Genomic DNA, 13789 nt, shown 5'->3' on the forward strand with positions numbered 1-13789 from the left:
TTGGGCAGACCACTCCAGGCTGCTGGCTGGGGCTCCTCCTTCCAGTCACGCCATTCCCCACAGCAGTGGACACTTCCTGGGTGCCAAGTACTCGAAGTCAATTCATCTCACCCTCACAACAGCCCATAAGGCGGGGCCAGCACTGTCTCTGGCTGGTGAGACTGCTTTCAGGAGGGATAGACACCTTGCCTAAGGACCCCAGGCTGGCATTGGAACCAGGGCTGTCAGACTCCACAGCCCAGACTCTTAGGCATGCACTGCCCGTGTCTCAGCCTGCACCTCCTGTTCTCTCTGCTGTGCCTGGCTGACCCTGTGCTGGGCTCCGGGATCCCAGAGAGGAGTAAAGTGCACGCATGCCCCTGGGTGTTACTGCAGGGGTCTAACATACAGAGCCCCCGTGTGTGCCAGCTGCTGTGTGGGGGCCATAGCTGTGGACCAGTCAGATGCTGACCTGCCCTCCAGAGGGGGTGCTCAGTCTAAGGGAGACCTCAGACCAGGTCACACAGATAATCATGTGATTCCACATTAATTAATCACAGATAATAGTGGAATTACATAAGATGTCAACTAGGTAGACCAGGGTTCTGTGAAAGAGTTGAGGGAGTGGGTGGTCTGAACTTGCCATGGCAGGATGGCTGGATCCAGGGGCTCAGGGGCTCTCTTCTTGCTGTGCTTTGCACTGTGCTGGCCTCAGCCCTGGGGAGGTTGTCTCTAGTGCAGAGTGTGAGAGGTTGAGGAGAGGGCAGCAGCATCCACCAACAGAAAACATGGCCACTCCGCCCGGCCAGTCTAACCCAGAAGTGCACCTCACTGGCCTGTCTTGAGTCACATGTCCTTCCCTGAGCCTGTCACATGGCCAGTTGGATTTACAATACATTGATAGATAGAGTCTGGGATGCTTGCCTGGGTAGGAGGGTGAACTCCCTGGACTGAGAAGCAGTGGTTCCCAAAGAACAACTGAGGTTCACACCTTATACAAAAATCAACTCAAAATGGGCTATAAAACCTGAAGCGAACTGGACTCTGTGGCTCATGCCTGTAATCCCAGCACTTTGGTTGGCCAAGGCGGGCCACCGTGACTTCAGGAGTTCAAGACTGGCCTGGTCATATGTAGTGAAACCCTGTCTGTACAGAAATACAAAAAAATTAGCCAGGCATGGTGGTGCATGCTTGTAGTCCCAGCTACTCAAGAAGCTGAGATGGGAGGATCGCTTGAGCCCAGGAAGCAGAGGCTGCAGTGAACTGAGATTGTGCCACTGCACTCCAGCCTGGGCAACAGAGTGAGATCCTATCTTAAAGGGGAAAAAAAACCCAAAAACCTGCAATGGTAACACTACTTGAAGGAAACATATGGGGAAAGTTCTAGACATTGGTCTGGGCAATGATTTCTTGGATAGGACCCCAAAAGCAAAGGCATCAAAAGTAAAAATAGGCCGGGCGCGGTGGCTCAAGCCTATAATCCCAGCACTTTGGGAGGCCGAGACGGGCGGATCACGAGGTCAGGAGATCGAGACCATCCTGGCTAACACGGTGAAACCCCGTCTCTACTAAGAAATACAAAAAACTAGCCGGGCGAGGTGGCAGGCGCCTGTAGTCCCAGCTACTTGGGAGGCTGAGGCAGGAGAATGGCGTAAACCTGGGAGGCGGAGCTTGCAGTGAGCTGAGATCTGGCCACTGCACTCCAGCCTGGGCGACAGAGCGAGACTCCGTCTCAAAAAAAAAAAAAAAAAAAAAAAAAAGTAAAAATAGACAAATGGGATGGCACCCAACTAAAAAGCTTCTGCACAGCAAAAGAAACAACAAAGTGAGGAGCGAGGCTACAGGATGGGAGAAAATCTTTGTAAACCATACACCTGATAAGGGGGCTAATATCCAAAAGAAACAAGGAACTCAATAACAAGAAACAAATATCCGAATTTAAACATGGGCAAAGCACCTGAACATACATTTCTCAACAGACACATGAAAAAATGTTTAACATCGCTAATCGTGCAGGAAATACAAGTGAAAATCTCAATGAGATACCACCTCACACCTGTTAGAAAGGCTACTACCAAACCATAGGAGATAACAGATGCTCGTGAGGATGTGGAGGAAAGGGAAGCCTTACGTGCTGTCGGTGGGAAGGGAAATGAGCACAACCATTTTGGAAAATCATATGGCAGTCCCTTAGAACACCAAAAATAGAGGTACCATGTGATCCAGCAACCCCACTTGTGGATGGTATCCACGGGAATTGAAGTCAGCATGCTGAAGAGGTGTCTGCCTTCATGTTCAGTGCAGTGCCATTCACAACAGCGAAGACACGGCAGCAACCCGACTGCCCAGCATCAGACGGATGGATAGGATGGCGTGTCTACACTGTTCAGCCTTAACAGAGATGGCCATTCTATCATTTGTGACAACATGGATGAACCCAGAGGACGATATGCTAAGTGAAGTAAGCTAGGCACAGAACGACGAATACTATACGGTCTGATTTTTATGTGGAATCTGAAAAAGTTGAACTCCTAGAAGCAGAGAGAATGGTGGTCACCAGGAGCTGGAAAGTAGGGGACTAGGGATGGGGAGAGGGGAGACATTGCTCTTAGGGTACAAAGTTCCAGTCAGGAAGAGTAAGCTGAAGGCCCTATTGCACAGCATGGCAAACATCCCTAACAATAGCACCTTGTGTGTTTCACAGTTGTTTAAAGAGTACATTTTAAGTGTTCTTTTTTCATTAGCTTGACTGAATCTTTCTACAATGCATATTGTAGAAATCACATTTCTACATATATCACATCAGAACATCATATTGTACCCCATAAATATCTATGGTTATGTTGATTAAAAATTAAAAGAATAACTGGGGAGAAGAGAGGAGAGGGAATGCTGGATGATTAAAACCAGCCAAGATCCCCTGCAGGGGGTGACACAGAAACCAAAGGTGAGTAGGAGTGGCCCAGTTTGGGAGGGGAGTGGGCCCTCACTGTGAGATGCCAAGGGGACACTCCTTGGTGAGGTGAAAAGGGGTTGCGCCTCATCAAAGGGTTCGGATTTTATTCCAAGCAGGGGTGGAGGTGGGATGATCTGGTTCATGTTTCAGAGTATAAACTGGCCACCCCCGCAGGGCTCAATCACAGGGGCCCCTTCCTGTGGCTCCCCTCCCACTTTCCCATGCACCCCCTCCCCTCCTCCTATGCGCTCCCTCCTTCCCACTAACCACTTATCACCTCCACAGCCCTCTGTCACCTCCGGGCCTCCAGCCTTCTCACCTGGGAGCAGAGCCACATGATGGTGGTAAAAATAACTCCCTTTGACAAAGTGTGAAGGGGGCAGAGGAAGGAGGGAAGCTGAGCCCCAGCGCTAGGAAAGAGCTCTGGGAGGGTTCTGAGCTCTGGGTCACCCTCACTCACTGGGGACACAGCAGTCACGGGCTCTACCCCCGAGAGTGCACACCCATTGCCAGCAGCAGTGACTCACACTGGGTGAAGTAGCTCCCAAAGCGGTAAGGACTGGGAGCTGGACTGACTCCCGACACACCCAGTCCCCTCCAAAGCCTGCCACGACCCTCCAGGCTGGGGACTCCCCCGGCCCCTCCCCCAACCCTGCGCTCTGTCCTCAGGTCCCCTGCATGGTATCAGCGATGCTTCCCCCCCGCCCCAGTCCTCAGGCATTTCTCTGAGTCCCCGCCCCCCGTCGGGGTCCCCATGGCGGGCACGGCGGCAGCAGGTGGGCGGCCTCCCCGGGTGAGCATGCAGGAGCACATGGCCATCGATGTGAGCCCGGGCCCCATCCGGCCCATCCGCCTCATCTCCCACTACTTCCCGCACTTTTACCCTTTGACGGAGCCTACCCTGCACCCTCCGGACCAGCGCCCCGCGGCGGCGTCTACCATCCGCTCTGCACCCCAGCCGCAGCCCGACCCAGAGCCAGAGAGAGACTCAGACGACAGCAGTGAGTAGGGGCGGGAGGAGGGGACACCCTGAGCTCAGTCCAGCCAGGAGAGGCATTGGGGTGTCCCTGCCATCTGGCCGTGGAGGGGCAAGGCAGGAGGTATGTGCCATGGGTGGGGGCAGATTGAGCTGAGGTAGGAGGTGACCCTGCCTGCCACCTGCCTTTAGCTGCCCTGGCCACCCTGGAGTTCACACTTCTTTTTGATGCGGACAACAGTGCCTTGCACTGCACAGCTCATCGTGCCAAGGTGAGGATGGGGGTGGGCGTCCCTGGGACAGAGGGCTGGGCCACAGGCCTATCTCATACCCACTGTCTGTTCCCAGGGCCTCAAGCCGTTGGCCTCAGGTTCCGTGGACACCTATGTCAAAGCGAATCTGCTGCCAGGGAACAGCAAGGTGAGGGCAAGCCCCAGGCCCCCACTGCTGCCCTCTGGTGGAACATCCAGCCTGCGGCACCCACCTGGCTCTGCTTGGCTCCTCCCCACCCCCCAAGGCCTGGGTCCCAGTTGCTGGGATGTGCAAATAGTGGGAGGTCCTACCAGGGAGGCAGGGTAGGGGGTTGGAGGATGGTCTTAACCCTAGGAGGCCCTGACCCACCCTGCTTGGGCCCTAGGCCAGCCAGCTTCGGACACGCACCATTCGAGGTACGAGGGTACCTGTCTGGGAGGAGACACTCACCTATCACGGCTTCACCCGCCAGGATGCTGCGTGCAAGACCCTTAGGTGAGGATCCAGCCTGGGCCACCTGGGGGTGGAGCAGAGGGATGGGGCTGGCCTGGCCAGGTCTGACCTGGGCGGCCACCAGGCTGTGTGTGTGCGAGGACCCATGGCTGCGGCGACGGCGGCGGGCACCGCCCCTAGGGGAGCTGCAGGTGCCCCTGAGGAAGCTGGTGCCAAACCGAGCCAGGAGCTTCAACATCTATCTGGAGAAGCGGAGGCTGGTAAGTGGGGCTGGAGCACAGGGTGGGGCACAGGGGCCAGGAATCTTGTGATGGGAGCTAGAGGGGAGGAATAGGGAGGGGGACCTGGGCAGCATCTGGCCAGGATGACCAGGCTCTCTTCCCTTTCAGGCCAAGAGGCCCAAGAGCCTGGACACAGCCCGCGGCATGTCCCTCTATGAGGTGGGTAGGACGGCTGGGCTGAACAGGGATGAGGGGGCAAGCCTGGTGGCAGGGGCGTAGGGGGCTTGGAGGAACCTGAGGCCAGCTCTCACAGGCCCTGTGAGCCCTCATTGTCCCAGGGGACAGCCAGGTCCCCAATGGCAAAGTGAGGGTGACTCCCTTGCCAGGGCAGCCCAGAGGAGATGTGGGGCACTGGGACAAGCAGAGCCCTTGGGGGCACAGCCGGGCCGACACCTGCCTTGAGGCAGAGGCTGCAACTGGCGGCATTTATCCGTGGCCTGAGATGGGAGGCTGGGCAAGGTGGAAGAGAAGACAGACGGGCGGGGCTCACTGGGTGGGGTCTGGCCCTGAGGGGAGTGTGGGGACCACTCCTGGTGCAGGCCGTCCTAGACAGGCCCTTGTCAGGAGGCAGTGAGGGTGACTGCAGAGGTTTCTTTGACGCCACTGGAGACCAAAGACCTAGCTAGAACCCCTGTGGTCAGTGGGGGAGGCAGCTGGGATGCTGACAGCAGGGCCCCCTACCAGCTCCTCCCCAAAGTGCCGGATGCCCTGCCCTCTGGTGGAACCACAAGTTGCTGCAGCTGTTGATTAGCTAAGCCCAAGTGGCTGAGGCCCACCAAGGTGGCACGAACAGGCCACTTCTCCCAGCCCCAGCCCTGTGTACCCTCTGCCCCAGATCCCAAGCACAACAGCGCCCAGAGCATGGTGGGTGCTCACAGAGCACTCCCGCATTCCTGAGAGCCGCCTGTGAACAAGGTGGTGGGGCTTTCTGCAAAGGGAAACCTACCCTGCGGGTGAGAGCAGCACATCCTCCTGGGGCTTCCTCCCTGAGCCTGTTCAGAAGCACCAGGGCCCAGAGTGTGGCAAAGAACACTCAGAATCTGGTCCCCAGAGAAGTAAGGGGTGAAGAGGGTGGGGTTTTGAAGAGATCTGCTTCTCCTTGGGAAGTGAACATCCTCTCAGAGCCACTTGCCTACAGGGATGGCTACGGGCACCGGATGAGAGACCACTTAGGGAGCTCCTGGCATGTCAGCCAGTTCCCTTCCCCTCCATGACAGACGTATCTGACTGGTCATGTGGTCAGCAAGCCTCACCTTTGATCAGGCCCTGGAGGGTACAGCTGACCCATAGGACCGCTTCCACGGCACTGTGCGAGTGGCTGTATTGGGAAATGAAGCCATTGCCCCTGATTTCTTTGGGGCCAGGTTGAGCTTTCCTGCCCAGAGCACGGAGGCTAAAGGGGCTGGGCTTTGGGCTGGATGGGGGCTGACCTCAGCCTACACCTGCAGGAGGAGGTGGAGACAGAGGTGGCCTGGGAGGAACATGGGCGCGTCCTGCTGTCACTGTGCTACAGCTCTCAGCGGGGTGGCTTGCTGGTGGGTGTGCTGCGCTGCGTCCACCTGGCCCCCATGGATGCCAATGGTTACTCGGACCCCTTTGTGCGCCTGTGAGTGAATGGGGTGGGCAGGTGGGAGGTGAGGACAAGACGGTGGCTCCTCACCTCTCCAGGGCCACACCTAACCTGCCAATCCTCCCCGATCAGTTTCCTGCATCCAAATGCAGGGAAGAAATCTAAATTCAAGACCAGTGTTCGCAGGAAGACCCTGAACCCCGAGTTCAATGAGGTGAGCCAGGACCAGGCAGGTCCCAGCCAACCCTGGCCTTGACATGCTGAGCCACTCCCCTGCTGAGGCCTGCTTCTTAAACTTTGGGAGAGCCAAGGCTGCCTCCTTCCCGCCTCTCTGCCCTTCTCCCTGCAGGAATTCTTCTACTCAGGCCCACGGGAGGAGCTGGCCCAGAAGACGCTGCTAGTGTCTGTGTGGGACTATGACCTGGGCACGGCTGATGACTTCATTGGTGAGTGGGAACATGAGGAGCTGGGGTGGGGGCCCAGTAGGCTACTGGCAGTTCCTGACCCATCCCCCATGGCAGGCGGGGTGCAGCTGGGCAGCCATGCCAGTGGGGAGCGCCTGCGGCACTGGCTTGAGTGCCTGGGCCACAGTGACCACCGCCTGGAGCTGTGGCACCCACTGGACAGCAAGCCTGTCCAGCTCAGCAACTAGCCCAGGGGCCCTGCCTGCCGCCCCTCCACTACAGCTGCCTAAAGTGTCCCCACAAAAATGATGGAGGTTGGGGCTGCCTCACCCATCACGCCCCCCAGTCCCAAGTCACAGAGGTGTTTCCTCTCTCCCCGCTTTCACATTCACCCCCCCCCCCAAATCATGGAGCCGAAATAAACATCTCTTTCAAGCCAGATGAGACCCTGTCCTTCCTCTGGCCACGAGGCAGACTGGGCCCTGTTCTCCCCTCCCACCCTTGAGGATCCGGTGCTGGGTAAAGGGTAAAGAGCACAGTCACAGCAGCTGCAGCGGGAGGGTGGGCAGCACTCGCTTTATTGTCCAGCATTCCAGACGGACAGACACAGGACAGCAGGCCAGGGTGGTGGGCTAAGAGGCAGCCTGCCGGGCCTGATGCTGCTGGGCAAACCGCTGCATCCGTTCCTCAAGCTCCGGCCGAAAGTGGCGGATCAGACCCTGGGGTTGGTGGGGGGACTGTGTGAAACAGAGTCCAAAAATCCCCCAACACCCTGGGCCCTTGATGCCACCCACCCTCCGCGCTATGCAGAAGGGCGGTGAATACCTGCACAGGCCAGGCAGCCCCGTCACCCAGAGCACAAATGGTGTGGCCTTCTATCTGCTTGCTGATCTCCCACAGGGAGTCAATCTCGGCCGGCTGGGCGTCCCCCCTCACGAAACGAGCCATCACCTTGTTCATCCAGTCCACACCTGCAGCCACAGCCACAAGAGAGGGCCTGATGATCTCCCCAGCCAGGATGTGGGATGGTGCTTGAGGGGTGCAGGCCACATGGTGGGGTGGAGGTTAAGTGAAGCCACGGCAAGCAAACCCCCAGCCTGCCCGCTGCTCACCCTCGCGGCATGGGGTGCACTGGCCACAGCTCTCGTGCTTATAGAACTCAATGAGGCGGGCGATGGCTTTCACGATGTCCGTCTGGGTGACAAGGGGCAATCAGCAGGCACCCATGGCCAGACAGAAGCCTGGGCCTCAACCCCCTAGTGACAGCCCCTCCCCCAGTTCCAGAAGCTCTTCCCAGCCCACCCAGCATACTGGCCTCCTCCAGCCTCCCTGGGCCCCCTGTGCTGCCCAGACTCCGGGGTATTCTCCTCAGAGCGGCCTTCCTCCCTCCTCTTCCACCTTGCTTTACCTCAGGCTGCAGGAACTAAGACCTGAGTGCTGGCAAGAGGGTTTTCTGGGAGGCCCAGGGAGGAAGACAGCAACCAGGAGGGCAGGGACTGGGGCTGGTGTGTGAACCCTTACCGAGCGGTCCATGACGATCACCGCAGCTGTGCCCAAGCCTGTCTGTGCCTGCACCAGCGCGTCGAAGTCCATCAGCACCGTCTCACACACAGACTTGGGGATCAGTGGAGTAGACGAGCCGCCAGGAATCACAGCAAGGAGGTTGTCCCAGCCGCCCGTGACACCCCCTGGGGCCCCAAGTCAGTCCCCAAAGGGATGCATGGTCAGGGCTGGGGCCGGCACACCTGCCTAGTCCTGACCCCAGGCCCTTAGTCAGCCCCTAGACCCAGCCCCGTCTCCTGAGCCCTCCCGCTCAGGCTCTCTTCATGGACACCTGTCCACCCACATCCTGGCTGGTCCCAGGCCTTACCAGCATGCTTCTCAATCAGTTCTTTCAAGGGCACAGACATCTCCTCCTCCACAGTGCAAGGGTGGTTGACATGGCCAGAGATGTTGAATAGTTTGGTGCCTGAGTTGCGCTCTCTGCCAAAGCCAGCAAACCAGGTGCCCCCACGGCGGCAGATGGTGGGGGACACTGCCACTGTCTCCACGTTGGCCACAGTTGTGGGGCAGCCAAACACTCCTTCAGGAAAATGGGAAGACAACTGGTGGCTGCTAGTGGGTGGGGCAAGTTTCCTGGCAGGGAGGTGTGTCCCAGGGTCCTGCTCCCATGGCAGAACCCCTGCTCTAATATCCCCTTATCATTCTTATCCCTGCTGGACCCCAAACTCCAGAGATGCCTCATTGCCTTGTTCACCACCATGCCCTTAGCCTCAGAACAGGCACTGTGAAGGTGGAGCCACAGAGCAGCATGGGTGTGGGGGGACCGAGGCAGGAGGAGGGACTGCAGGCAGCCCTGGGGGAGCCTGTGTATTGTTGCCAGCCTACTCTTTATCTGACCCCAGCCGGGAAGGCACTCAGAAATCCATAAGAACAATTCGAAGGGAACCTAGCCAGATCCCGGGTGTCACAGGACACAGTCTGACCCAGGGTTACGCCAGGCCTTACCCACGTCTGCAGGGAAGGGGGGCTTCAGGCGGGGCTTGCCCTGCTTGCCCTCGATGGACTCGATGAGCGCTGTCTCCTCTCCACAGATGTAGGCCCCAGCCCCGCGCACCACAAACACGTCAAAATCATAGCCAGATCCACAGGCATTCTTGCCAATCAGACCTGCCTCATAGGCCTCTCGGATGGCCACCTGCAGGACAAAGGTGTGACTTTCCCAGCTGACCCCCAGCCCAGGGGTCAGCCTATAACTTCAGGAGTCATGAAGCCCTTGAAGGCCTCCTACAGTGAGGATCCTAATGCTCCTGGTATAAAAAATTTTGCTAGACAAATTGGAAAACTTGACTATAATCTGCAACAGATATGCAAGAAGAAACACGTAAGTAAGCTGCTTTGCTGCCAGGAAAATAAAAGTGAAGTAGCTATTATCAGGTCTCCTAACTACCCCAGTTTGTAAGGAAAAATAAAAGTCTTTATAAAATTAAAATAAAGGCCGGGCGCGGTGGCTCAAGCCTGTAATCCCAGCACTTTGGGAGGCCGAGACGGGCGGATCACGAGGTCAGGAGATCGAGACCATCCTGGTTAACATGGTGAAACCCCGTCTCTACTAAAAAAAAAAAAATACAAAAAACTAGCCGGGCGAGGTGGCGGACGCCTGTAGTCCCAGCTACTCGGGAGGCTGAGGCAGGAGAATGGCGTGAACCCGGGAGGCGGAGCTTGCAGTGAGCTGAGATCCGGCCACTGCACTCCAGCCTGGGTGACAGCGCGAGACTCCGTCTCAAAAAAAAAAAAAAAAAAAAAAAATTAAAATAAAAATGTAATTGCCTATATCCTTATTGCCTTAACCTATTTTATTTTTCTGTATTTCCTACAGATATAAGTATTATTCATAGTTCCAAGCAATGAACATAATGTATTTTCCCCAAATAGGAATTATTTATATTCATAATTATTCAGCTCTCTTGCTAAACACATAGTTCCACTTATGTTCTTCTTGCTACTTGTTGTTATAATAAATACTATTATTTTTGAAGCAAAAAAAAAAAAATCATACCAGCAGCATTAGGAGCCCTGGAAGGTGGCTTTGGGAGCCAAGTCCCATTAGGGATGCATGCAAGACTGGCCACCACTCCCCCAGTTCAACCATTGAGAGACCAGGTGCTAACACCTCAGAACAACTGTGCTGGGTGAGGGGTGTGTAAGTGCACACTGAGCACCTTCTCATCTGCCCACGTCTCTCCCTGCCCACCTGCAGATTGGAGGCCTCATTGTAGAATTCCCCTCGGATGTAGATATAGGCGGCGCGGGCGCCCATGGCCCGGCCCCCAACCAGGCAGCCTTCCACCAGCTTGTGAGGATCATGGCGTATGATCTCCCGGTCCTTGCAGGTGCCTGGCTCCCCCTCGTCTGCGTTCACCACCAGATACTTGGGCCTGCAGGGGCCCACAGGTCAGACAGGCTACAGGGCCACCAGGGCTGGGTCTTCAACTCCATGCTACCCCACTCCACCCAGGGAGGCCTCAAAGATGTCTCCTCAGACAGCCAATCCTTCACTGCCCTCCCAACATGTCCCAGGGGCTCTGCTTGCTCACCACCAAATGACAGGGAGCTTACTGCCTATTCTATCTTTGGGCAGCTATAACCACAAGAAAGGTCTTCATTCGGCTCATCCAAACATCTCTCCTTGTGTCTGCCCCTGAGAGCCAGATTCTGCTCTTGGTGACAAAGAGCATTCCTCAAGCTCTACCACCAAAAGGAGGTAAAGCAGGTGACATTTATCATTTGCTTTATGTGCCAACCAGCATACAGGCCAAAAGCTGTATGAACATTATCTCTTTAATCCTTGCATGGTATCACTGTACCTATTTACAAAAAAGCTAAGGTTCACAAAGGCCGGGAAATTGCCCAAAGCTCTATGATTAGGAGGCAGAACTAGGATTTGAACAAAGTCTGCCTGAGTCAAAATCATGTGTTGATTCTGCTACGTAAGTCTCCCCTGTGGAAGTCCACAGAGTAAGTCCCATCCATTTAAGGCCTGGGAACATGTGCCCACCTCATTCATGCTGTTTTTAATTAAAGAGCCCAAAGGTCCAGGGAAGCCCCAGCCACCCCTAAGGTCTCTCCCACAGTCACATCTGCCCCACTCCCCAGCACACACCTGCCATCTGAGGGCTTATTCATGAAGCTCCACTTGAGGCCAGTGGGGAAGCCAGCGCCTCCACGGCCCCGCAAACCCGATGTCTTGATCTCACCCAGGATCCAATCGGGCCCCTTCAGCAGGATCTCTTTTGTCTTGTACCAGTCACCTCGACTCAGGGCACCTTTCAGCCTGGACAGAGTAGGGAAGGCAGTGAAGGGGACGCCTTGCTCCGGGACCCAACACACGAAGGGCACTGTCTCACCTCCAGTCATGGCGGCCGTACAGGTTGGTGAAGATCCGGTCTTCATCCTTCAGCGAGCCAAATGAGGTTTTCCTGGGTGCTGTCTGGGGAGACAGAGGGTCAGGAGGCCCAGCAGCGCTCTGGGGCCATGAGGGATTGGGCCAGAAGCTACAGAATCTTGGGTCTCCCTATTTAGGAGGGGCTGGGCTAGGGCTAGGGGAGCATCTATAGCATCACAGCTACCACTGCCACTTAGTAACCTTTTTTTTTTTTTTTGAAACAGACTCTTGCTCTGTTGCCCAGGCTGGAGTGCAGTGGCATAATCTCAGCTCACTGCAACCTCCACCTCCCAAGTTCAAGTGATTCTTGTGCCTCAGCCTCCGGATAGCTGGGATCACAGGCTTTCACCACCACGCCAGGGTAATTTTTGCATTTTTAGTAGAGACGGGGTTTCACCATATTGGCCAGGCTGGTCTCGAACTCCTGACCTCAAGCGATCCACCCGCCTCAGCCTCCCAAAGTGCTGGGATTACAGGCATGAGCCACCGCGCCCGGCCATTAGTAAGCATTTTGTTTAGCAGATACTGGATGGAAGCATTTTACATTCAAAATCCCATTTCATCCTCATAACAACTCTGATAGGAACGATTTTCTCTATTTCACAGAGGAGAAAACTGAGGCTCGGAGCAAAAGGAACTTATGGAACGTCTCACAGTCAAAAGCAGCAGGTCGAATTTGAGCCCAGGTCTGTCGGTGGCCAAAGCCCACACCTGCATCACAGCACCACACCGCCCCACAAGCCGAGTGTGGGCATGGCCCTTTCCTGGCCTGGCTTTGGGTAGGCCAGGGGCCTTTTATATTCCTAACTCGGCCGAAGAGGCGAAATGTGTTTACTGATGGGAAAGAAATGCCTCCCTAACACACACATGATGGAGCGGCTCACTTAGGATGAAAATGAGGAGCCCCACGACCCAGTGGAGAGCGCCCCAGCTAAGGGCGATGGGATTCCCATCCGTGTAAGAGCACTTTTCAGCCACTTCAGGGTGCAGAGCAGTGGACAGGAAATCAGGAGGTGCGCATCCCTAAATGGGGCAATGACCCCTTCACGCCCTACAAGGCTGTTAACAAAGAAGGAACGAAAACAAGGGCGCTTCATAACCTGCAAAACTTCCGCCAGGCCGAGGACTGTGAAACAAGGGAAGCTAGCAAGCCGGCGGGCCAAGGGAGTCGGCCCCGCGATGGGACCCGTTCCCCTACTTCAACCAGGCCGGAGCGGGAGTCTTCCCGCCTGGCCTGGGGAGAAGGGCTCTCCAGAGGCCACTACAGACCCCAGGGACTGCTCGTGCACAGGCGCGGCCGCGACACCGGGCCCCGAAAACCCCTGGCCCCAGCCAGGCCGGGCCTCACCGTGTCGCCGCTGAAACGCACAGATACCCGAGAGGGGAGCGACCCGCCAAGCAGCCGCCGTGCTGCCAGCATCGCGGGGGGCCAGCTGGGTCACCTCAGGCTGTCACCTTCACAGCACTCAGGCTGAGGAACTGGCGCGATAGAAACGCTAGGTGGCGCACAGGAAAGACGTCACGCTCCCGACGCCGGCGCCGCGCACTGGCATCGCTGCACCCCTTCCGCTTCGCCTGCGGCCCCGCCTCCTTGGGGGAGGGCGGAGAGGCCAATGCCTTGGCGCTGGGACTTCTGGGAGATGTGGTCCCGCCGGCCTAGGGCCCGCCTTACTCCCTCTGCCCGGCTGGCATTTAGTGGCGGCTGTCCCCACTGCTCTTTCGCGCCCTCCTTAGCCCGCTTCACTTCGTGGACTACGCCTGCTGGCTCCCAGCCTTTCATGCCACGAGTAAACAAAACTCGCATGTCGCCTTCTGCTGGGTCCTGATGTGTTCCACTTTCTATGGATTTGGCGTTTAGTGTGCACCTGCTGTATGCATCGGTGTATCATGGGAGGAGGGAGAAGTCAGGCAGGCCACAGCCCGATCCTCACGACTACGTTGCAGTTATTCTGCCCAGTCTGAGCCCTGCCAGA

The 13789-nt window shown here is 56.5% G+C and overlaps 2 protein-coding genes across 3 annotated transcripts; one reads left to right on the top strand and one right to left on the bottom strand.

The window, feature by feature from the left end:
- The first annotated feature begins 60 nt into the window (after positions 1 to 60).
- On the top strand, positions 61 to 7312 carry LOC105469693 (double C2-like domain-containing protein gamma). Of its 2 annotated transcripts, none has more exons than XM_011721083.2 (10): positions 61 to 3936; positions 4104 to 4183; positions 4260 to 4331; positions 4549 to 4658; positions 4741 to 4876; positions 5006 to 5056; positions 6346 to 6503; positions 6600 to 6681; positions 6817 to 6913; positions 6989 to 7312. In XM_011721083.2, exons 1-10 carry the CDS (start codon positions 3690 to 3692, stop codon positions 7117 to 7119), a joined length of 1164 nt encoding a protein of 387 aa, XP_011719385.1. In that variant the 5' UTR covers positions 61 to 3689; the 3' UTR covers positions 7120 to 7312. The 2 variants fall into 2 exon arrangements, with proteins under 2 accessions (XP_011719385.1, XP_070930259.1); XM_071074158.1 differs by having other exon boundaries at positions 61 to 2926; positions 3221 to 3936; positions 6817 to 7312.
- A 108-nt stretch (positions 7313 to 7420) lies between these two features.
- Positions 7421 to 13333, bottom strand: LOC105469694 (NADH:ubiquinone oxidoreductase core subunit V1). The gene is made up of 10 exons (XM_011721085.2): positions 13165 to 13333; positions 11779 to 11861; positions 11535 to 11705; positions 10626 to 10809; positions 9380 to 9569; positions 8742 to 8954; positions 8393 to 8559; positions 7984 to 8065; positions 7697 to 7842; positions 7421 to 7590 (listed from the first exon to the last, which is right to left on the bottom strand). Exons 1-10 carry the CDS (start codon positions 13234 to 13236, stop codon positions 7504 to 7506), a joined length of 1395 nt encoding a protein of 464 aa, XP_011719387.1. The 5' UTR covers positions 13237 to 13333; the 3' UTR covers positions 7421 to 7503.
- Between the last annotated feature and the right edge of the window lie 456 nt (positions 13334 to 13789).

The sequence above is a fragment of the Macaca nemestrina genome, chromosome 12, assembly GCF_043159975.1.
Source record: "Macaca nemestrina isolate mMacNem1 chromosome 12, mMacNem.hap1, whole genome shotgun sequence".
NCBI lineage: Eukaryota > Metazoa > Chordata > Mammalia > Primates > Cercopithecidae > Macaca > Macaca nemestrina.